General features: G+C 53.2%; 6 protein-coding genes and 1 non-coding gene across 7 annotated transcripts; 2 read left to right on the top strand and 5 right to left on the bottom strand.

Moving 5' to 3' along the window:
* Nucleotides 1-351: 351 nt before the first annotated feature.
* AKAW2_21396A (uncharacterized protein) lies at nucleotides 352-2,147 on the top strand (the record flags this gene model as incomplete). Its single annotated transcript, XM_041686216.1, has 6 exons — nucleotides 352-388; nucleotides 481-516; nucleotides 581-1,089; nucleotides 1,152-1,662; nucleotides 1,714-2,021; nucleotides 2,082-2,147. 6 exons carry the CDS (start codon nucleotides 352-354, stop codon nucleotides 2,145-2,147), a joined length of 1,467 nt encoding a protein of 488 aa, XP_041540222.1.
* A 1,150-nt stretch (nucleotides 2,148-3,297) lies between these two features.
* On the bottom strand, nucleotides 3,298-4,896 carry AKAW2_21395S (glycoside hydrolase family 76 protein; the record flags this gene model as incomplete). The annotated part of the gene is made up of 4 exons (XM_041686215.1): nucleotides 3,298-3,891; nucleotides 3,961-4,416; nucleotides 4,499-4,746; nucleotides 4,806-4,896. The coding sequence occupies 4 exons, from the start codon at nucleotides 4,894-4,896 to the stop codon at nucleotides 3,298-3,300; spliced, it is 1,389 nt and encodes a 462-aa protein (XP_041540221.1).
* Nucleotides 4,897-5,696: 800 nt separating this feature from the next.
* On the bottom strand, nucleotides 5,697-5,768 carry AKAW2_t20032S. The gene has a single exon. It is a non-coding gene; the product is annotated as a tRNA-Arg (tRNA).
* Nucleotides 5,769-5,953: 185 nt separating this feature from the next.
* Nucleotides 5,954-9,565, top strand: AKAW2_21393A (ATP-dependent 3'-5' DNA helicase; the record flags this gene model as incomplete). The annotated part of the gene is made up of 1 exon (XM_041686214.1): nucleotides 5,954-9,565. The coding sequence occupies one exon, from the start codon at nucleotides 5,954-5,956 to the stop codon at nucleotides 9,563-9,565; it is 3,612 nt and encodes a 1,203-aa protein (XP_041540220.1).
* Nucleotides 9,566-9,991: 426 nt separating this feature from the next.
* On the bottom strand, nucleotides 9,992-12,266 carry AKAW2_21394S (Zn(II)2Cys6 transcription factor; the record flags this gene model as incomplete). Its single annotated transcript, XM_041686211.1, has 3 exons — nucleotides 9,992-10,256; nucleotides 10,311-11,107; nucleotides 11,160-12,266. The coding sequence occupies 3 exons, from the start codon at nucleotides 12,264-12,266 to the stop codon at nucleotides 9,992-9,994; spliced, it is 2,169 nt and encodes a 722-aa protein (XP_041540219.1).
* Nucleotides 12,267-17,527: 5,261 nt separating this feature from the next.
* Nucleotides 17,528-18,313, bottom strand: AKAW2_21392S (phosphoribosylglycinamide formyltransferase; the record flags this gene model as incomplete). The annotated part of the gene is made up of 2 exons (XM_041686210.1): nucleotides 17,528-17,770; nucleotides 17,894-18,313. The coding sequence occupies 2 exons, from the start codon at nucleotides 18,311-18,313 to the stop codon at nucleotides 17,528-17,530; spliced, it is 663 nt and encodes a 220-aa protein (XP_041540218.1).
* Nucleotides 18,314-19,306: 993 nt separating this feature from the next.
* Nucleotides 19,307-21,982, bottom strand: AKAW2_21391S (RING-H2 finger protein; the record flags this gene model as incomplete). The annotated part of the gene is made up of 3 exons (XM_041686209.1): nucleotides 19,307-19,414; nucleotides 19,468-19,743; nucleotides 19,826-21,982. 3 exons carry the CDS (start codon nucleotides 21,980-21,982, stop codon nucleotides 19,307-19,309), a joined length of 2,541 nt encoding a protein of 846 aa, XP_041540217.1.
* Nucleotides 21,983-22,784: the final 802 nt, after the last annotated feature.

Raw genomic sequence — 22,784 nt, 5'->3', positions numbered from 1 at the left:
CCTCTGAGCACATCGCATGGTCCTGCAAGCTTGCAACCTCGCATTGCGTCCGCGGGCCGGCCAACCAACCAACCAACCTGACCTGTCTTTCTGTTATCGCAAGGGAGCTACTATTCCTATGCAGCTGCTTCTACTTATGTCAATGGGCTAACATCTTCTGTTTACCCTGTCCTGCAGAGTTCGTTTACCGGATACACTCGACCCGATTGTTTCGCTTCCATCGCTTGCCTAGAACGCATGTCCTCGGCGTGAGAACAAACACACTATTTCTGGCTACATTTTCCCCTTTCGGTCATATCGCGGATACATAATCACTGGCAAGCGTTGTTTATTGGGCCGATTTATATTAAGATGGCTGCGGATCCTCAGCGGAATGGTGGGGTGGAAGGTACATATTACTTGTCTCTTGATCTGAATTTTTCTTCGTTTGCGATCGCGGAAGGCTCTAGGTTGGATGTTTGTACTGACGAGTGGGATCAGTAGACGAGACGAAGAGGGACGTGCTGGAGCGTCAAGGTATGTTATCTATGGTTTTGACGGATATGTATGTGATAGCTGATTGGTCTACTCTTACCTACAGCTGCAGACGACTCGCAAGCATCCGACAACGACGGCGGTGAGCGCCCCGTCCGCCACAAATTAAAAGAAACCTCGATCACCTCGGCACCCAAGACTTCGACGGACGGCGACGCCAACATGACCGGCAATACGCAGGAAGGAAGCTCCAGCAGGGCCAGCAGCAGGGGCAGGAAGCGATCATTCGATGAGGATGAGCCGGAGAAGAACGAAGACGATGCAGGCCACCGTCGCAAGCGGTCGCGCGACTCGAACTCCGAGGAGGAGAATGCAAATGCCGATGTCGATGTGGAAGTCCCGCAGCCACAGAAGGGAGACGAAGTGACACGGGATATTGCGGTTCCGAAGAAGAAGAGAAGCAGGGATCAGTTGGATAAGGATGAATCGACAGTCGGTGCTTCGGGCGAGAAAGCGGAGCAGAATGCTGCGGAGGAGGCCTCCACGGAAAAGTCTGAAGTCGAAGGACAGCCCGAGAAGAAGAGACATACGGATGATGCGCGAGAGAAGGAATCGGTGAGTTCTATATGGGTATGGTGTGTTGAGTATAAAAGCTGATGCGCTGCGGTGCTTGACAGGCTCCTATTACCAGTGCGTTTGCGAATACATCGTCGGTTTCGCCATTTGGGGCAATCGGTGCGAAGGCCAAGGAAGAAGCAAAACCCGCTGCCGCCACATCATCAACTGCCTTTGCTGCGTCAAGTCTGGCCGCGTTCGCCAGCTCGGAACAATCGCCCTTTGGCTCCCTCGGAAGCTCCACACCCTCTGTCTTCAAGTCGCCGGCATCGGCGGACTCTCCTCAGCCGGCTGCTACTGGATTTGCTTCTGCAGCCGGCACATCGGGATTCGCTGCGCTGGGGTCCGGTTTCTCTGGGTTCAGCGGTGGCTTTGCGGCAGCCAAGCCCGCCGGTGGACTTACGAGCTTTGCCTCCCCTAGTGCTCCCAGTGTTCTGAGCGGCTCCAAGACGTCTGCTTTCGGAGCACCCGAAGACGAGGAAGAAAAGGAGGAAGATGAAGAACAAGCCGGTGACAGCGGCCCGGGGGAGTTCGAGCAAGACAAGACGGACGAGAGATTTTTCGAACGTCCGAGTAAGTGGTCTATCGAATTTCGAATCATTGGATCGAGCTAATGAAGCGCAGTCGAGACGGGCGAGGAGAACGAGAAGACATACTTCTCATGTAAAGCCAAGCTTTTCCACTTCACGAACAAAGAGTGGAGAGAGCGTGGCATTGGGACCTTCAAGGTCAACGTCCGTGTCACGGACGGAGTAGAGGACAAGAAGGCAGCTCGCATGATCATGCGTGCAGACGGTGTGCTGCGCGTGATGCTGAATACGCCCATCTTCAAGGGAATGACAGTTGGTGATGGACAGGGCAAGGAGCCCAAGTCGAAGCAGATCAACCTAGCCAGTTTGGAAAGTGGCCGCTCTGTTCCGATCTTGCTCAGAGTAAGTCACTCATCGTTACCTACCTACAACAGCTAAATCAAAGCTGACCGATCCCCGTAGACCGGAAGCGAAGACCTCGCCAAAGAATTATACCGCGTTGTTCGCGACCTCCAGGAATACCAGTGAGCATGAACATGCAATAGCAGCAGCAGCAGCACACACAAACGTGTCTATTGGATACCTTCAAAAAAGCGCCAGTAATTAAATACGACTACCACCACCGCCAGCAGCAGTCCTAGTCCCTATCAACGGACTAGAATCTAGGAACTACTACACCATCTACATAGGAAAGAAGAAAAAAATTAACCAAATGGGTTGGCATTTTGCATTTGGGCCGAGGAGTCAAGAAACCGGGGTTGTGTCTTGCGCGTGGCTTGGGGGAATTACCATCAACCTATTTATTTTACTTTTTTATTTTCTTTTGTTTATTTCATTTATCACTTTTTTTTTTATTAGTATACACAGCCATTCTCTTCGTGTATGTTTTCCTTGGGTTTAGGAGGTATTTATTACTACTAGTATATTTAGTTGTATACTGTTTGCAGCTGATACTGGTAGAGAGTAGTACGTAGATAGAAGTAGATACTAGAGAGTAAGATAGTGGGTGGTGCAGTGAGGGTGATCCACAATAACTACCTATAGACTGATCTAGCCTAGCCTAGTTCTTTCTTACGTTGGTAGTAACTTAGGTACGTACATAGTTTTGGATCGACATTCACGAGAAGCTACAGTAAGCTAAGCTAATCTTATCGCTGATCAGATGAGAAATCATCATGCAGAGTTGATCAGGTGGGACGATGTCTGCATGCGTGTGTATGCAGTGTCTATCATTCACACTATTTGGTAGTTGGTACAGTTGTAGCAGCAGGTACGAGTCAGTTTGATAATACTATGTTATGTTACGTATCGATTTGATGTGTCATGTTGGATGATAGCTCATATCCCTGCTACTACTATCCATCTAGTACTGCATACAGTGCCTAATGACTACTAGGTACCATTTCTGAGATACTGATATCAAATGATAGATGAATATGTGCTATCGACCTGCGATGGTATAAAACTGATGTGAATAGTAGAAGGCTGTCCTGCAAGCAAGCAAACAAGCAGTACGTATCTCGCCAAATAATCAACAATTGCCAAAGGAAAGGAAGCAAGCAAGCAGTACAATATGTCCATAACCCATATACACACGAATCCATCCCATAAACAGATACACCCTAATGATCCCCACGAAAAAAAGAAAGAAGGAAGGAAGAGAGGGGGGGAGGGAATATCACTGCGACTTAACCAACCACCCCACAGCACCCAACATCAACCCCGCCAACAGCACCGTCAAAATCCATGCGCCAGCTCTATCCCCCGTCTCAATCTTCTCCTTCGCCGTCGGATCCTTCTCATCCTCACTCGTATCAATATGATGTTCCGCCGCATCGGGATTCTCATCGATTGTCTGCGGTCCCGACATCCCATCCCCCAACATCATCAACGCCCCCGTCACCCCGCCCAACGCACTCATCTGCACTTCCAGTCCCATGCTCCCGTCCCAGGTATCCTGGTGCCAGCGTACGCCGCACAGGTTCTCCAGGCCGTCGCCGGTGCCTGAACACTGTTTCGAGATGGCTGCCGCGGAGCCTTGCAGTTTGGGGAGGATGATGTCGTGTGTAGACGGGACGAGGAGGGCCGTGAATGCGAGCCACATTGCCACGTACCCCTTGAAGCCGAGCTGGTTGCGGTCGCAAGATAGGATGGGTTCGCAGGTTACTTCCGAGAGGACGGTGCCGTCGGAATAGTCTTGGGGGAAGAATTTGGTTGTGATGGAGGTGAGGAGGTTGTTTACTCGTTCTTCCCATTTGGTGGAGCCGTTCGTCTATTCCATACCTTGCTTGTTAGAGAGCTGTTTGTGAAGAAGGGGGGATGAGGTGGGATGTGAACGCACGTAGTTATACATGAACGCCGCACCAGATAGATACGTCCCGTAGTTATACGTCCACTGGTTATTCCCGATGTCCTTGCAGTTGGCTTCGTTGGAGGTACTATCTGCCACGTTCCAGATCGTGGCATTCGTGTTCAGGAGCGGTGTTGTCTCCGACCAGTCGAAGATCTTCTCCGCCCATTCGGCATACGTATCGTTCTTGGTGAATCGGGCGAGTCGGGCAGACAGCTCAAAGAGGCCCCCGTTCGAGATGGCGTTCTTCATCGTGTATCCGGCCTGGTAGGGCCAGATCTGCCAGCGCATGCCGCCATCGCAGGTGGTGTCGTCCCAGCGGTTGACTTGCATGTTGAAGACGGCGCGCGCGAGAGACGTCCATGAGGGTTTGCCGGAGACTTCGGGGAAGCCTGTTTCGGAGGCGGTGATGGCGGCGAGGCCCCAGAACATTTGGTCGTCGTTGCCCTGTGTATAACGATATATCGTTAGTCGAGCTGCTAGCTGGGATTATACTGGGTGATATCGAAAGAGGGAGTGGGGGTTGTACCAGCCATTGACTGTAGTTGGAGGAGAAATAGTCGTAGTTTTCTCCCGCTTGGAACATCAGGTCATGCTGCACGACGGAGTTGTAGGTGTCGACGCCCGAGGCCTGCCAGAATTGGATCAGGGTCATGAACATGGCCCCCGCGATGTACCAAGTGTCGGTGAGCTTGCCGGGGATGCCTTCGGTTTGGTTCTGTTTGTAGAAGACCATCAAGGGGTCGGCGATGGTGGAGCCGGCCTTTGTGAGGGAGTCTATGGACATGATGGTTAGAGGACATGTAGCTGGGCATTGGATGTGGGTAATGGCATACCGGCATCGTTGACTTGTATACCCAGATCGGAGTAGGCCCGTTGACTGTGTAACAGGAGCAGCAAAGAGGCGGTTAAGTGGTGACTGCGCATGGTGAATTGGGAGTCTGACGGAGGACCATCCAGCTATGTTGGAGAGTACAACCAAGCCGACAGGTAAAGCAGCCGAAGTGATAGAAACGACCAGGCAGCCATGATGGGATTAATGGTGGAATTTTTCAGGGGGTCAGACTGAGACGCCAAGGGAGGCAAAGACCCTTGGCACGCCTGGCCAAGAGCGACATTTTGGGCGGAAAGGAAGACAAGCTGTTGGGATGCTATATTTGGGACAAAGGAGTGTCGTGGTTGGAACGGATGAGATCTTGAGGGATGGCCAAAATAGCGGACAATATCTGGATAGAGATGGACGAGAAGGATACTGATGATGGAGGCGATGATGAGCATTCAGGGTCTCAAGAACAGGACCCTTTTTTCCCCGGATTCCGCATAACAACACCTCTTATGATCGCCGCCTGACAGCCCTAAACGGGTTATTCTTAGCGCGCGCGAACCGTTCCCCAACTGGAACTGAAACAGAGACTCGCCGACCTGACACTTGACACTTGATCAGAGCTCCTTTACGAGGAACTGTGGTTCGCTGTCTGACCAGCAGTTCTAATTAGAGAAACACTAAGCTAGTCACCATATTGCATACTGACAGTCCAGATGCCCATTCCTGGTCCCCATGCAAACCCGGCCATGCGCTCGGATGTCGTGGCCTCTTAGTTATTCATACTCACGAAAACGGTTACACACTAACAATGACCACATCAATAATGGCGTTTTTATTGCAAGATTATCTTTCGGAGAATGATCCCTCCCCAAAAAGCAAAAACAATCAGCAAAAGTATATCCGACCGAAACGCGATTCGAACGCGCAACCTTTTGTGCCGAAAACAAACGCGCTACCATTGCGCCATTCGGCCAGTATTCCTGACTAACCATGCCCGACTAGCCTTGTTGTGTACTCCAAATGAATGACTATCGGCCGATGTCCCATTTAGGTAATATTGGATGCACGTGACATCGCGTTTCTGCGCATCCGAATCTGCGTCACCTCGAATATTGATATCAGAACGCGCATCCACCGCATCCACAATGTGGCGTCAGCATGGCCGGTTCGAAAGCACAAGCGGACAATGCAGATACCTCATCGGGCCGGAAACGAGCCCAAGATGAGCCAGAGCCAGAGCAAGATGTCCCCGAGCGTGCCGACCCCGTATCCAACAGCGCGTCGACAGACCCAGCGCCAAAGAAAAGGCAACGTCGCAAGCCCCCTTCGAAGTCACCAGCAGAGACGCCGGAGACAGAAGACAGCACAGGTGCCAGCTCAAATGCAGAGAAGCCTTCCAAAGGCAAACGCAAACCCGCTCAACCAAAGCGAACTCCGTCCGCCCCATGGCCGGAGCCATTCAAGAGCCTCTCCCGGACACACCGCGCCCTAAACCTCGTGTACACCTTCTGCTGCACGCGAAAGCACTTTGCCACCACTTTCGACAACATCAGGAATGCGGTTCAGGCGCAAATGCAAGGTCAGGAGCTGACGGTGGAGGATGTTGCGCGGGTGAAAGTTCTCGTGCCGCGCGCGGTGCGCTTCGAGTATGTCGATGAGGCCAAGCTGGAGGTCATGACGACTGGAGAACGCGAAGGGACACAACTAGGCTATGGAAGGGATGCACTCGGTGATGCGGGAATGCCGACGACAAAGACACTTCTCTTCGAGCTGCTGGACGGAGATCTGAAGAGACAAGTGAGGCATCCGCAGACCGGGGAGCCAACCAAGCCCGTGCGGCGCATGAAAAATGAGGATCTGAAGATGCCGGTGTACAGCCAGAAGCAAATGCTAGACTTGATCGAGAAGCGAAACAAGAAATTCACCGATGCAATTGACGCCTTTCTCGTCCAGTGCGAAGACGAAGCCGTCGACCCAGTCGAGAAACTGGAGACGGAAAAGCACTCCTGGATTCCTCAACCGCCGCATGACGATACCCCCATCACTGCACCCTCCACTCTCCCACAGCAAATCCCCAAAGAACGCAAATCCATGTCAGAGATCGTGGAAGAGATTCGTCAAATGGACTGGTACACAGCACAAATCGTCCCCGAAGGCCACCGAGTCTTCGACCCCCAGCCCGCCATTTACGGCGACCTCACCTTTCCACTCTCCCAGAACCTCGTCAACGCCCTATACAACACCAAGAACATCACTCAATTCTACTCCCACCAAGCCGAAGCTATCAACCACCTCCACGCCGGCCACCACGTCATCGTATCCACCTCCACCAGCTCCGGCAAATCCCTCATCTACCAAGTCCCCATGCTACACGAACTCGAACACAACCCCTCCACCCGCGGCCTATACATCTTCCCAACCAAAGCCCTAGCCCAAGACCAACGCCGCAGCATGCAAGAACTTCTCCAATTCATAGACGGGCTCCAGGGCACCCTCGTCGAGACCTTCGACGGCGACACACCCATGTCCAACCGCAACCTCATCCGCGACGAAGCCCGCATCATCTTCACTAACCCGGATATGCTCCACATCACCATCCTCCCCCAAGAAGCCGCCTGGCGGTCCTTCCTCCAGAACCTCAAATTCGTCGTCGTCGACGAACTCCACGTCTACAACGGCCTCTTCGGCACCCACGTCGCCTTCATCATGCGTCGTCTCCGCCGCATCTGCGCCGCCGTCGGCAACCACTCAGTCCAATTCATCTCCTGCTCTGCCACCGTCGCCAACCCTTCCCAACACATGCACGCCATCTTCGGCGTCGACCCCCAATCCATCCACCTCATCGACTCCGACGGCTCCCCCTCCGGCCGCAAGGAATTCCTCTGCTGGAACACCCCCTACAAAGACCCCAACGACCCCTCCTCCGGCCGCGCCGACAGCGTATCCGAAACAGCCCGTCTCTTCTCCCAACTTATCCTCCGCGGCGCCCGTGTCATCGCCTTCTGCCGCATCCGCAAGCTCTGCGAAGTCCTCCTCCAAGCCGTGCGCACCGAACTCGCCGCCCTCGACCGTCCCGAAATCGCCAACATGGTCATGGGCTACCGCGGCGGCTACAGCCCACAAGACCGCCGCAATATCGAAAAGGACATGTTCGAGGGCCGTCTCCTCGGCATCGTAGCCACCAATGCCCTCGAACTAGGCGTCGACATCGGCTCCCTCGACGCAGTCATCACCCTAGGCTTCCCCTACTCCATCTCCAACCTCCGCCAACAAAGCGGCCGCGCCGGCCGCCGGAACAAGGACTCACTCTCCATCCTAGTCGGGGACCGCTACGCCACAGACCAGCATTACATGCGCAATCCCGACGAACTGTTCACGAAACCAAACACCGAGCTGCAAATCGACCTGTCGAACGACCTCATCCTCGAAGCGCATCTCCAATGCGCCGCTTACGAAAAACCCCTCTCCCCTGCTATCGACGAAGTATACTTCGGTCCTCAACTCCACACCCTCCTCGAATCCCGCCTCCTCCAAGATAAATATATCCCCTCCCTCTACCACACCCACCCGCGCTTCCTTCCCAACCCGTCCCGCTCCATCGCCATCCGCGATACCGAGGACCAGCACTTCGCCGTCATAGACACGACGAACGCCCGCAACGCCGTCCTCGAAGAAGTCGAAGCCTCCCGCGCCTTCTTCACCATCTACGAGGGGGGTATCTTCCTCCACCAGGGGCAGACGTATCTCGTGCACGAACTCAACACATCGATGTACTTCGCCCGCGTCTCGCGCGTCCATGTGGATTATACCACCCAGCAACGCGATTACACCGATATCGACCCCATCGAGACGGAGAATATCCGTCTTCTCTCTACACCTACACCCTCACACACTACACCTTCATCTTCAAACTCAACGCCCACTCCACAACCCACTAATACCAACACCAACACAAACACAAATACAACAGTAACAGTAAGTAAAGCCTACTTCGGCTCGATCCTCATCCACGCCGTAGTCTACGGGTTCTTCAAAATCGACAAACGAGGACGCATCCTCGACGCCGTACCCGTGGACAACAACCCCCCGATCGACATCCACACGAAAGGAATGTGGATCGACATCCCGCCCCTCGCATTAGAAATCCTCTCATCAAGAAACCTCAACATCGCAGCGGCGATACACGCAGCCGAGCACGCCATCCTGTCGCTATTACCTACTTTCGTGGTCTCTTCGCCGGGGGACGTGCGGACGGAATGTAAGGTTGCGAAGAAGGAGTTGGGGAGGAAGTTACAGATGGCTGTACAGGATGCAAAAGGGTCAGGTGGGATGGATAAGCAGAAGTTGCAGAAGATTTTGCATCCGCCTGCGAGACAGAGGCCCGCAAGATTGACGTTTTATGATGCGAAGGGGGGAGCGTGTGGGTCGGGGATTGCGGCGAAGGCGTTTGAGTTTGTGGATGTGTTGTTGGAACGGGCTGTGAGGCGGATTGAGGCGTGTGGGTGTGTGATGCCGCAGGGGTGTTTGGAGTGTTGTTGTGATGAGAGGTGTAAGGAGATGAATGAGGTGATGAGTAAGGCTGGGGCGGGGGTGGTATTGAGGTGTTTGCTGGGGTGGGAGGTGGATGTGGATGCGTTGCCGTGGGGGGAGGAGATGGGGGTTGCGGATAATATTGGGGAGTTGAGGGGGGGATTGGAGACGGTGGTGCCTGCTGTTGAGGTGCCGGGGAGAATTGGATTAGCTAGAGGTCAGGCTGGTTCTGGTTCTTAGGATGGATGTGTATAGAGTGTGTTTATTGTTCTGTATGTGTGTAGACCGTATATTGGGTATCTAGCGCATGTATAAGATCCAATGGGTATGTATGTATGTAGGTATGTAAATAGGTAAACAGATTCCTATCCAATGTCTTGCTCCAGGCCAATCCTCGTGTGGTATCCGGGTATCATTTCGTTCCAGTCTTGCATGTCACCTTGCGAGAGCAAACGAATGTGGGTTGGGTCATCAGACAACCAGTGATTATTCATTAGGGCGTAGCGGTGACCATGCGTGACCGGGTGGAGGAGGGTAAGGATCATCGTTGGATTCGTTACTGTAGAATTCCATGCTGTGCTTGGGTGTTTGTATGTACTCGTTCGTTATGCACAGTGAAACATGCTGCGTCTGTTGTGCAACCAGCTGCAGTGGTACAGCAGGCTGTCATGATCGACCTTCCGTGTTCACCGATGCGGGACTCCCCTCGCTGGAGGTGTCGTCCAGGCTGATGTTCCAGAACAGCGTCTTCATATGGCTGACATCCTCGCGGAAGTTATCTCGAGGGTGGCTCGTGCGTTCTTCCGTCATCGCTCGCACCTCACGGATGATGCTCGGGTATCCTTCATCGTCTGGCAACCACCAGCGATTGACTTCGGGTTTTTGCCACGAGGCTGCCAGTGCCGCCCGGAATGTGGCTGCAACGACGTATCTAATCCAACACGGTTAGCTGATATCTAGTGTCGTCCTAATTCGCAATACTTACCCGCTTTGCTCCAGCTGAGCGAACTTCCTCCGCGCCCACATTATATACCGTTCGTCGCGAGGACAGAACATGGCAGCCATTCCGATGCTGTTCTTGAACGCCAAGATGCATCCGCTTTCCTTCATCGGCCATCGATCAACCGCCTCCATCAGCCGGACCAGCTCTACCGAGAGGGATTGCAGTTCTTCCACCGATGATTGCTTCACCGAAAGAAGTGACTGATACTTGTACATAGCCTTGGTGGAGTAGTAGTCAACCCACGTCATGTTGACTTCCCACAATGGCCCGTGGTGCATTCCCCCGGGAACATACGGATCCACGACATCGTCCGAGGTCAAGGGGACGCGATTAGGGTACTCTTGCACGGTGTATTCAGAGTCGTTGAACGATTCCAGGATGGTCCGTACCCTTTCCAAGGTCTGTCCCAACAGTTCGTTCTGGACGATAAACTCATTCACAGGAATCAGTCCACGCGACAACTTCGCATACAGCGACGCCATTTCCAAGCCAAACCGGCGGTTGATCGAATTTGCCAACGCCAATTGCTTCGTGGCATCGTTTGGATGGCGGGCGGCCTCCTGAGCATCAAATTCCTCTTTCGCAATATACCAGTCACGACTTAGTATCGTCTCATTTCCGGCCAAGATTCCTGCTACTACGTCGAACCGGGCGTACCAGACGAAGATGTTGCTGTGAAGCTCGTTCAGGTTGGCAGACTCTGGCGTTAGAATCTCCCGCACCAAGGCATGAGCAGCCTGATGGTGGCCAATAAGGTTGACCCAGTCCCCGACGGATTCCTGGCGAGTCAGTATGGTTCTGGAAAGCACAAAAACAGGCTGAATGTCTTACCTCGAAAGTGGTGAGGACAAGCACCGTGATCAGGGTCGCCTCATTATGCGGCTCACCTGAGCCTAGGGACTTGCGCAGGAGCTTCAACGCGAAGTTGTAATATTTCAAAAAGGTGTAAAGCTTCCCACTGTTATTTTGAACACAGTGGTGATATGCAGAAAACCCCACAACGGCATACAGCAAGGGATCATACTGCAACGCCAGCTCAATGATACTCTGATGAACAAACCGGTCATTGACCGGTTTTAAGAAATAATGACGGTACGTGATGAATTCCTGGTGGTAGTTGAGATAAAATCGCAGGTCGTCGGGCAGATGTGCTATACTGGGCAGAGTGGATCCATATGGTTCGGGCAGGGTGACACCGACGCTGGCCGACCGAGCGCTTAGCGAGTCATATCTAGATGACGTATCCGAGGACGGGGACGGCGAATTACTATGCTCAATGCGTGCACCACCCGAGTCGGTCGCAATAGCATGCTTTCCGCTCTGCTGCTTCAAAGACTGACCACTTTGTCTTCGGGGGAGGTTGGGTTTGGACCATGTGGGTGCGGCTGTTGGGGACAGTCGGGTACTTGACCCGACACTAGTTCCATCTTCATCCTCGTCGGCGATGGGCTCCAAGACGCGGAAGTCCTCGGATCCCGGGTGACCGGAAGTCTCATTTCCACGCAACAATGATCCTCTGAGCTTGGACACACTACGGGTCCCTGACTTGGATGCACCTGTGGCTGACGGATAGACGCAGTCGCGGTTACCCTTCCGACATCTGTCGCAGACGGGACGTGCTTCGTCGCACTTGATGCGACGGGATCGACAGGTGAAACAGCCACTGCGAGTGCGCTTATGCTTCTTCTGATCGGAGGTGGGCTGAAGGAGCGACTGGGCCTTTGGGGGCACGGACGGATAGGAGGCGGCGACGGCGGTGGGAGGTAGCGGCGGTTGGGGTTGCGCGGATGGATTGTGCCAATATGCGACACTATCGGGGTATTGTCCGGTCCCTAGAATGGAGTAGGCGGAGAGAGGAGGGTTCTGGTCCTGCAGCGACAGGAATGAAGGAGTATAGCCAGTCAAGGCGGCCTGGGAACTGGAGTATGGAGGTGCCATGGTGTGATTCGCATCGAAGAACCCAAGCGGAAGAGGGTCGAGATGGCCGGCATCGACTGCAGTCGTTCAGCACCGGATAGATGGGCACCGATGGCGGGGAGGCCCGATCCGCATAGCCAGCACGCACTGAAAGGGAGATGATGGGAGGAGAAAGATGACAGGAGGAGGAGGTTGAGTCAGAGGAACGCTGATGGAAGATGAGAAAGTTGGTAGCAAACAGTTCGGTGTCCGGGTGATTGCAGGAAACAAAGAGAAGGAACGCGGAAGGGAGGGGAGGGCAAAGGTAAGAGTAAGAGTTAGAGGGTGAAAGCCACCAACCACCGAGCAGAACAATAGGAAATAAATCAGAAGAGAGAAATGGAAAAAGAGGATAAAAGAAGTCAAATAGTGGGAGAGGAATAGGATGTAAAAAAAGAAGAAAGCGAAATGGGAAGAGAGAGAAAGAGAGAGAGAGGATTGGGGATGGGGCTGACCGGAAGAGGCAATGCATCCAAAAGCAATCCAAGCAATCAATCAAGGGCACCACAACTTTAACTTCCCATCCTTCCCCTTAGTCTCGTTGCTCCTCTATTATCAGGATGACCCGCCAGCGCTAGAACATGGTGGTTCTCACCTTAATTCTATCCCATTCGTCTGTCCGGCATTAATTAAGCCCGCCCTAGTTTGGAGTCAAGCCTCCCTAGTGGCCTGGCGGTTGGAGTATCAACCTGAACCTTTTTGCTGCTGCTAGTCCTACTACTAGATGGATACTACTACTGCTACTTGCTCCAGTGGGCCGCGTTGGATCTCGATGATCGTCCTCTCACGCACGACCTGTCGATGGATTATCCACGTCTGTTGGGAAAATCCGTTCTTTGCCCCTGCCCAGGTTTACGATCCCCATCACGGAGGAGGTTTCGGAAGGTGCCGACAAGCTGGATACTACCACTCCGTAGTATACAACTGTACACGCCGGCCGGTGGTGGCTAGCTGAGTGCCTCCCTCCCTCTCCCCCATGAGATCACTTCACTCTATCCTGCCGCCACAATGTCACGCAGTCGTCACTTTAACTATCACTCCTATCTAGACCCATCCACGGATCAGATTACAGCCAGCAAAAGTTCATCCTCCTGCCAAGAGGCTTGCGCACAAGACAAGGGAATAGTTTCCTCCCCGCCAAGCGGGGACGGCGTCATTCTCAGCCACGGCTTCTCCCCGACGACAGTACAAGCCATGGTTCCGTGGGTGTCCGCTCAATCACAAAGCCTAGGGCATTGTCTCAAATAAAGTAGAAGCTAGTCCGGACATTCTGCTCGGAGGCTGTAACAGCGTCATGAATCAGGCCAGCAGTCTGGGTGCAACCGGAGCCGTGGGTGGGTGGATCCGCCCGGCTCCGAGAAACCTATCCTTCACACTGTAGAAACCCGAGTGAACGATCTCCGAGTCAGGGTGGCCATGCTTGCCTTGATCGTTCAATCCATGAATACGGTGCCTGCGGATGCTGCTAAGGTGATCCCTGCGCAAATCCCGGATGTTCTGTGGTGTTTTGACTCGTGAAGACGCCGACAACCACGGCATTGTAGCTAGCCTAGACTTATACGGACTCGTGAAGTATTAGTGTTCATAACATTGCATTCTTGCTCCTCCACCTTAAGAGTCATTGCAATTGCAGTGGATGCGGTCAAACCTTCTTTGAAGGGCCAGCAACCACTAACGCCGTCCCATTGCCACGGGCGACTCCGCCAGCCCCAGCTGGGATCCACTTGAAGCCGCCAAAATGCTCCTCGGCTAATCTGAAACTGCCCCTAACCAATGACACCACCCGATCTGGGAAACATTTGCCGAGACGTTCGTTCGCCCACGCACTCGGAAAAGCTCTGAACCAGCTCTGGGGTCCCCGTCTGTCACCGGAAATGGGGTTATAGCACCCGCTGTGAACTATAGCAGGGACGACTGGACGACATCCATGATGGGGTCGCTCAGCCAGCCAGGCAAGCTGGGAAATATTGAATTTAAACTGCGCCAAGGTGATATGATGGGCCGCATTGCGTCGTCGTCGTCGGCCGTAAGAAATGGCCACCACGACGGCGTGGCCTCGCAGGGAGGCAAATTGGATTCGGGTCAGTCGGATGTTCCTGATCGACACTGAGGGTTTGACAGCTGAGTAGGCTGAGTGGCCTCCGCTGGTGACTGGTCGCCGTCCACCCAGATCTAGCTGGGGCCACCAATCTAACCGGCACTGGGCGAGTCTTGACGGCCCTAGTCTCAGCCGTAGGTCCCCTAACAAATTTATCGCCTCGTACTTCGACGCATCGCTGCGGCCCACATTTGCCCTAATCCACTCTTTACATCCATTCCTTGTCTGCGACGAGACCAAGAAGAATATGAAATATTCAGAGAGAGACAGTGAGAAGAGGAGCTTACCTACTGTCAGCCGGTCGGCACCTGAATTTGGTTCGCCGCTGGAAACGTGGCAGAGAAAAGTAAGGTTTGCTGAGAACTGGTGCCGACGGTCGCACGTTGTCCCTATCCACCATATCCATGATTAAACAGGTAACCACCACGAACTGTGGACCATAGGTAATAATTCACCCCTCTCAAAGAAGGCAGGCGTCCGGAGAAGCTGTGGGTGCCTCCATGTGGACAGTATGTTTGCTTCTTCTTAAAGTGTGCCAAAAACGGACGGTTCCCCTTTCCATGCGGACCCGGCATGAGGCATCTGGCCCTGACATTTCTTCTTCCACCACCAATCACGGAGACTATGGAAATTAACCGTACCTTTCTGGAAGAGCCCGGAGCCTCAGGCGGCTGGGACAACGGATATGCGGAGGACCAACTGCTCCGTCCGTGGAGGGGATTTGTGGCTAGTCAATCAACAACTTGGCATTAAGGAAATGAGGCCCATATAGTGACTGCTCATAGGCTGCGCAAACTAGGTGATTTCTGGGACACCTGGTCCATCAGGACGATCCTTGCAGTTCTTTGAACTGGAGAGTAGGCAATAATACGCTCTTTCTCCATCCTGGGATAATTTGGGACGCTCTTGTTGATCAATAAACTATGAATAGAGTGATCATCCTTGCTATTGTGTATTCCTTTTTATCCGGCCTTGTATGCATGAATGATATGCAGTCATTGGCCAGTCTGGACCTGCACTCATTGTGGCTGCACGAGTCATCGAGAGTAAAAGGTGTGCAGGAAGCCCCAGGCATGGCAAATGGCATGTGCCGCGGGTTCACTAGTGTTCGGGGAACATAGTCGGGGATCTCCAGTCACCCAGGGACCCAATCAGCCAGTACTTTGTAATAGCAGACTGCTCCACCACAAATGACCCTCGGGATTTCCGCTGAATAATTTCTGGACCTAGACTATAGCACACACGCACAACTTATCGATCAGAGAACGTTTTCAAACGGGGTCTCTGATGGGGCATGGCGGATATCAGATCAGGCGGAAAGGCCTCAAAATGCGTTGCTTCCACTCGATGATTGCTGCTAGGGGGGTAGATCTAGATTCTGCAGATCATCACATTGATATTATCCTTCTCGTAATCCCCATTGTTGCTCTCCCAGTGGTCGAGAGTCATGGCAGCGCAAGGAGAAACGCAAGAGCCAACAGAAGAATACGAGTACGTGCTATGATCCGGGCCGCAGGCCGGAAGTCAACCAAGTACCCAGCTGGATTGGACCGCTAGTTAATTTTGTTTCCGGTGAAGCTATGCTGCGAATGGAGCGAGTAAGGGCAAGGGAAAGAGTTCCGTGCTGCTAGTACGGTGGCCACCAGTAGAAGTGCCGAGCCACGACCCGTCCAGCGTTGTTCCATCACCATATCATTGTTGTCCGGGTGGAGTCGGCGCGCATACCTTCCCAACGCAGGATACTAGACGTTATTCCTTGAGCCCACTTATGATGTTACCCTAGCATAGATAGTGTACGTGGGTACAAACTAGCAAGGGCCACAGCAAAAGCACTTTGTCTTCGGGGGGGACGGAAAAGCCGTGATGCACATCAGCCGTTGGATCCTCACGCTGGCCTATCAATGCGTTGAATTAACTGAGAACTGCATTAGGGGAGGGGAAGGTTTCATCCGTCGGAGGCCTCCGTCGTAACGTGCCATCGGAGGTGATGTATTCGTGTCGAGGGTAGAAACTGTGGACCAGAGGGCTCATTCAGAGTTACTGGACCTGTTTAAGCTCCGCTTTACTGAGTCGTTCAGGCCAGAGGGCTAACTCTGCAAAACATTCAGATATGGACAGTAGCAGCCATGCCAAGTAAGCATCCCTGTGAAACAAGAAACTGAGCTCTGAAACTAGCATCAGTAGTAGACACTGGAACCTGAGGGAGGAGAAGGGGAAGGGGATCGGAAAGTGGGGAGAGAGCAACCAGGCGGAGACCAGGCATGGCATGACCTTCCTTAGAGTAAGGATTTAATCTCTTCTGGGGCGTCAACCAGACGATCTTCAACTTGTTGGGCCAATCTCGAGGATGACCAGACAGGAGTACTCTGGTTTTAGTGCATTGGAGCTGCCGGTGTGTTTTCTTGCTGGGTCCAAGCGCATGCTTTGTTTGTGTGTGTGCAGCCTGAGGCCTTGTCTGTCCCTTCTGCCCGAGTGCCTTGGGAAAGCAAGTAATTAGTGCCCATTTGAGCTGCCTCTTTCAGTAAGGAAAGTACGAACGTGCTCCTGCCTTAAACCTTGGTGCACTAGCAGGGAGCCATGCCGGCTCAGCAGAAGTACTACGTGACTGTCCAGGGAGAAATCACGCTAAAATAACCCTAGCAAATTGCTGTGACCGTGCTTTCAACCGGTTTAGACTGGGATTGACCAGCCAGCAGTCACTTGGCAAGAGGGGAAAGTAGATTCTGAAGTCCGGTCCATGTGGGAGCCACTTGATCTCGTATCTGCGCGTCCAATACGTATTACGACTCTCCAGTATCCGGTGACTATAGTGCCATTATATTAAAAGAAGAGACGGCGCCGGAAGCTCTAGCCATTCATCGTGAGTCTCTCCATCCAAGGGAGTTCCCAGAGAGGGTTAAAACTCCGTCCCAACCTAACAACCATATGAGGAATGTCAAACGCCCTCGTATGAAGAGCGCGCGTCCATCGCTGAAGTAGCGTTTAATAGTCGACTTATTTAACCCAGCGGACATTATACATGCCTCTCAGTCCATTTCGTAGTAGTATATGGTATCTTAGACCCCTATAGTTAGTAACAATCATCACTCATAGCCAAAGACACTGATCCACCAGCCACACCCCTCTCACGTAAGAGCAATAAGATCTACCTGCTCTCCTTGACCTCCTGGATCGTAAGCTTCACCCCCTCAATGACCACTCCCCACTCAACCTCATGCACCTTCTGCTCAAACTTATGCAGATCCTCATCCTCCCCCTTCACAAACGGAATTTCCCTGACCAGGATGGGCTGCCCCATATCCACCTCCGAAATGACTCTATGGATCATAACACCCGTCTTATCGATTTTCCCTTCCAACCAAGCAGCATGCGCACGCTCAATAGCGTTCTATTCCACCCACCCATCCCAGAATTACGTCAGCATGATTTCTTCTTCCCACGGATAAATTTTAGAGTGCACAAGATAAGGGGGGACGAATGAAAAAGAGACAAATAAAAAGAATAAACATACCGCCCCATTAAATGCCCCGGGCAGAGCCGGGTGCAGATTGATGATATTAATCTTAGCTTCCTCCAACGGCTCCAAGAACCTCGGCGACAGAACATGCATGAATCCCAAACAAGCCACCATTTCCGGCTTGTCAGCCAGTACCAATCGGGCCAATTCGGCGTCGTACTCTTCCCGCGCCGCCTGAATACCCTCTGGTGTAGCAGGGTGCTGTTTTTTGTATTTCACCAGGTTGTGGTATTGCGTGGGGATGTTGGCCTGTCGAGCCCGCTCGAGACCATACGCATTCTGGCGGTTGGAGATGACGCGCACGATCTGTGTCGAGAGTTGTCCTTGCTGTGTCTTGTCTATCACTGCTTGGAGGTTGGAGCCATTGCCGGATATGAGAACGGTAAGGCGCACAGGTGTGTCCATATTGGCCATCTCTAATATATTTGTTCTTTCTGTTGATTGGGAGAGGGAGACGTGGTTTTGGGAAAGGATCGAGGGACTAGGATCGGGGGTGTTTTGGTCTCGTAGCGGGGTAGGTCGGAAATTTTCTGGAGTGGGTTCTATTCTTCGTTTTCCCTGGCTGTAGAGGATCAGCAACTTTCACTCAATTGATCCCACGGTGAGGGGTAATATTCGCGCACCAGGCACGCGGCGAGTCTTAGCAATGGCGCGGAGTTTAAGCCTAAGAGAGTCGGACTTCCAAGGCACAATCCAACTGCGTAATGAGCCAGTGGATGGCAGCCAGACGCGGGGTGGTGAACTGCGGTGGGCTGAGTCAGCCGAGGGGCGGAGATGCGGGACTTTCGCCGGGGTTGGGCTCCGCTCCGCCACTCCCAAGTAAGTGTCTGGTTGGCCCAAGCTTATGGCTGGTCTCTACTCAAGAGTACAACGACGAATAGCGTTTCAATCTCAAGATAACAGGCTGTATGCAACTAATATGTACCAAGTCAACTGCTATTGCCGTGACTGCCCTGGGCAGAAACCCCTTGCTACCAATGCGCAATCGCCCAAGAGCCGTAGCTCAACCAGAGAGGGGAATAATACAAAAGGGAAGAGACCAGTAAACGAGAACTCAAAGACTGAAGTTATGTCACAGGAGCCAGATATCATGCACTCAAGTAGGTCCCGTATTTATGGCAGACTGCGGCGGGCCACAAAACTGCAACCACTCTGACATGCCTCACGTGTCAGCTGCCACACTTCCTTGAGAACCCATCTCCCACGGTCCATGGCCAGAAAAGACCACTTGCTTAATAAATCAAGAAAAGTGTGTGCCTGCCCTCCGTGAAGTGGAAAATAAACCAGTAAAAGACATTCGTTAGGGTATGAGATAAGACGCTTCATGCTAAGCTTCAAATAAGTCAAGTTTATGTGGAGAAATGATGAATCGAAAGAAAATGACCAACGCAGCGTATGTCCTCCTACTTACGCTGCTGCTGCGCTAGGTGCATCAGGCGTGGGTTGATTATTCGACGTCTCGGCTACACCTTGGCCTCGGCAAAGTGGGCATGAATTACGGCCCGTGGTCAACCACTGGTAGAAAGTCAGTCAGTCTTTGAACCCTCCGAGGAAAGAAATGGACGAACCTGATCAATGCAATCCCGGTGGAAAAGATGTTTGCATTTGGTCAGTTGCCGAAGCTCCTCGGCCGCCTCGTAGTCACTGAGACAGATCAAGCACCGCTCGCCTTCGGGAAGTTGGATGGCGCCAGCGCCTTCCAGACCTTCTGCAACCAGCGAGCCGGCATACTCCACAAGGCGGAACAGTCCACCGGCCGTAGAGAGATCCTCCTGGGTCGCAACAGGTGGCTTGACAGGCCCAAGCAGAGACGAGAGCAAGATCATGTCTTCGTACGTTGGATTCTACACACGCGTTAGCCACAAAACGCATCGACCAGGGAAGGAAGAGGTTGAGCGAAAAAGGGTTAGAGTTGAGATCTCTTACGTCAGTAAACAGACTTGGCGTTGCAAAAGCAGGGTGATTCTCTGAAAGATTGGTCCCGACAACGTAGATCAGCCAGCTTCTTCCCGTGGGTGGTGTAGCATTGTCAGGTTCTACGACGCCATTACGCCGGACAGCACCAGACCCTAGGTCACGATGGCGTGCATATTCTGAGTCACTTCGACGTCGCTGGCGCGTATTCAGCGGAATACCGTCTTCAGCGGGCTCAACCGTGGGTTGCATCGGTCGGTTGGTGTCAATCGGAGGCAGGGTACCTGGTGACATGGCCGAAGCAGTCGAAGGTCTCCGACTAGGAGTGGACGCGCTGGATGACACGGCGGATAATCCCGGTTCAGCTGGAGTCGAAGGAGGAGGATGGGGACCTGGAGGGCTTTCCGAAAGCACCGAAGGGGCTGCAGACAGTGAGCCTAATGGGGCCCGGGTGCCCGCGTCAGACAGCCGCCGCAGTGGGGTCGGTCCTCCCTGTGAAGAAATATCACTGCCCGTGGGAAGTCCCGTAGGATGCTGCTCGCCCTGGAGCCGGATAGGTGGAAGCCTTGGCCGCCCATCTGGACGTGGCGGAAATCCAGAGCCGTTCTCGTGATTGCGTGCTAGATTCCCAGGCGTTAGGAACGGCAAGCGGAGCAAGGCATCCAGTCCAGTTCCTGGATTACCTGGCTGATCGCCGCTAGGCCCGTTCCCAGAGGGGACCGATCGTACACCAACCACTACGAGAGTAACAGTACGTCCTTCAGGTCCATCAGTAGGGTTGTCCACATCCATTCCGCCGCCGTTGTTATCGGTGTTCTCAGCGTTTGCCGTTGGACGATTCAATGGACCGCCGGGTCGAGTACCATCTGAATTGGCAAAGCGGAAGACTCTCAGGAAGTTAACCGGGGTCGGAGGACCGTTGTCGCCTGCCGCACTCTCTCCTTCGTTGGGGGCCGTCTGAGTGGACGTGGCGTGCTGTAAGCTCTGTATGAAATTATCCAACGAACCATCAAGGCCATCATTACCCAGAGCCTGAATGTTGGGCATAACTGGACCAGCTGTGCCAGAGAGCTGAGCGGCAATGGCGGCAGCGGCCAGTTGAAGGACACGCGACAAAGGAGTCTGTTCCTCTCGACGCATGGCTCGAGACGGTCTTGCTCGCAGCAATCCCGGGAGTTGCCGTAAGCCAGGTGGGCCTTGTGTAGACTGCGATGACATAGGCGAGGTAGGACGGGTACTTCCTACAGCAGGTTCTACCGAATCAAGCTCATGGGGCTCATCAAAGTCCATCTGGCTATCCATTGACCTTGAATAAGGAAGGAATCCGTCTGCGTCCTCACTAGAGACTGGGTCCAGGGGTGGTTGTGGGATCGGTCCTGATTCTTGGGCCGATGCGTTCGGGAAAGATTGGCCGAACATGTGGCCAATTGGTCCTGAGAGTGAGTTTCGGACACGATGCAGCCGAGCACTGCGGCGCCATGAGCTTCGCGTAGGTTCTGGGGTGATCTCTGTGGTAGGGTCGAGGAATGAGCCGGAACGAGCGGGATCTGACGAGAGAGGTGGATCATTGCGGGGGATGAAGTACGGCCCACGTAAGGAGCGTCGCCTGGAGACGCTTCTCGAGCTGAGGGAATTGAACGGGCTAAAACGGGCGCTGCTATGCGTGGCTTCCGATCTTGGAATCGTCCTTGACACGATACCGTGGCGATGGGCGTGACCTTCTGCGGGTGTTTCTTCTTCGCTGCTTAGCAATCCACGGATCACCGAATTAGGAAGGATCCTAGAACCCAATCGCGACATGGTTGACTGCCTTCTGGCAGCCATTCGGGCAAATATATCCGATCGATATTCCCGCTGGCCTGGCTCATATTGCGGGTCGTTCTCTTCTTGTATTGTTCTCATATGTCGTTGTTCATCACCTGAAAGGTTGGGATGCCATATCTCGGCAGAAGGATCCGGATGAGCGGGGGCTCCTGAAGTTGTTGGAGTGTTGTCATGGTCTGTCTCTGTTCCCGACCGGGGCTGGTAGTCCCCAGTCTGCTCCGTGTTGTAGCTGTTATTCATTGCTTCATCCCTATTTCTGCGGACACGGATCGCGTGGAAAGTAGGAAAGTGTTCTGGAGGGGTACTGTGACGACGATTTCGTTGTGTAGAGGAAGACTGTCCCATAGTAACAATAACGCAAGGACGTGGCGATGGGAGTCTATAAGCCGCCTATTGCCATCGAAAGGTGGATGACTAAAGGTGCAACCAGCATTAGTAAGATGGCAGACACAGCAGTGACTCACTTCAGGCACGGTCCGATGGGCACAAGTGAAGGCAGGGAAACCGCGACCAAGAACAGATGGTGAAGTGGTGGCCGATAAGACAGCTCTTGCAGACAATACACTCAAACAACGCCACTAAGAAGGGTCCCGACTCCTGAGGACCCTGGAATTGGCCCTGATAGTTTCAGGCAAAACGTACCATTGGGCAGTCTTCAGTGAAATGACATGAATTCAATTCTTGTGCGAAATTATTGTTCTCGATTTGCAATTCAAGGTCCAGATGTGTTACTGCAGGCGGGCGTTGGGAAGTGAACGTGCCTGATCGCACCGTGTGGTAGGCCGTTCGGAGTCCAGGCGGCTGCGAACGAGCGTTGGGCAAAAGGCGGAAACTGGGAGGTCGGCAGAGTGAAGAAGAAGCAAGTTCCCCAGCTAAGAAGATCCTAAAAGGTGTAGAAAACTATCTGAAGGCCAGCCAGCAGGTGCCGATTCCTTTTAAAGGGAGCCACAAAGGGAAGGACGTGTGGTGGGATTAAACGCCGTACGACATTCGGGGGGAGCGACCCCACGACTTAACCGGAGGCTACCGTAGTTGTTGCAGCTTAGAGACGGGTAAGTATGGGAGTTGTTGGCGAGACAGTTGTCCAGCAGTGAACATGAATGCCAGGGTGAAAGAAAGATCAAGAAGTGCGAGAAGCCCTGGGGGC

Source organism: Aspergillus luchuensis, chromosome 2 (genome assembly GCF_016861625.1).
Source record: "Aspergillus luchuensis IFO 4308 DNA, chromosome 2, nearly complete sequence".
Lineage (NCBI taxonomy): Eukaryota > Fungi > Ascomycota > Eurotiomycetes > Eurotiales > Aspergillaceae > Aspergillus > Aspergillus luchuensis.
Note: the sequence above shows the minus strand (reverse complement) of the source record. Positions and strands in the feature narration are given on the sequence as shown.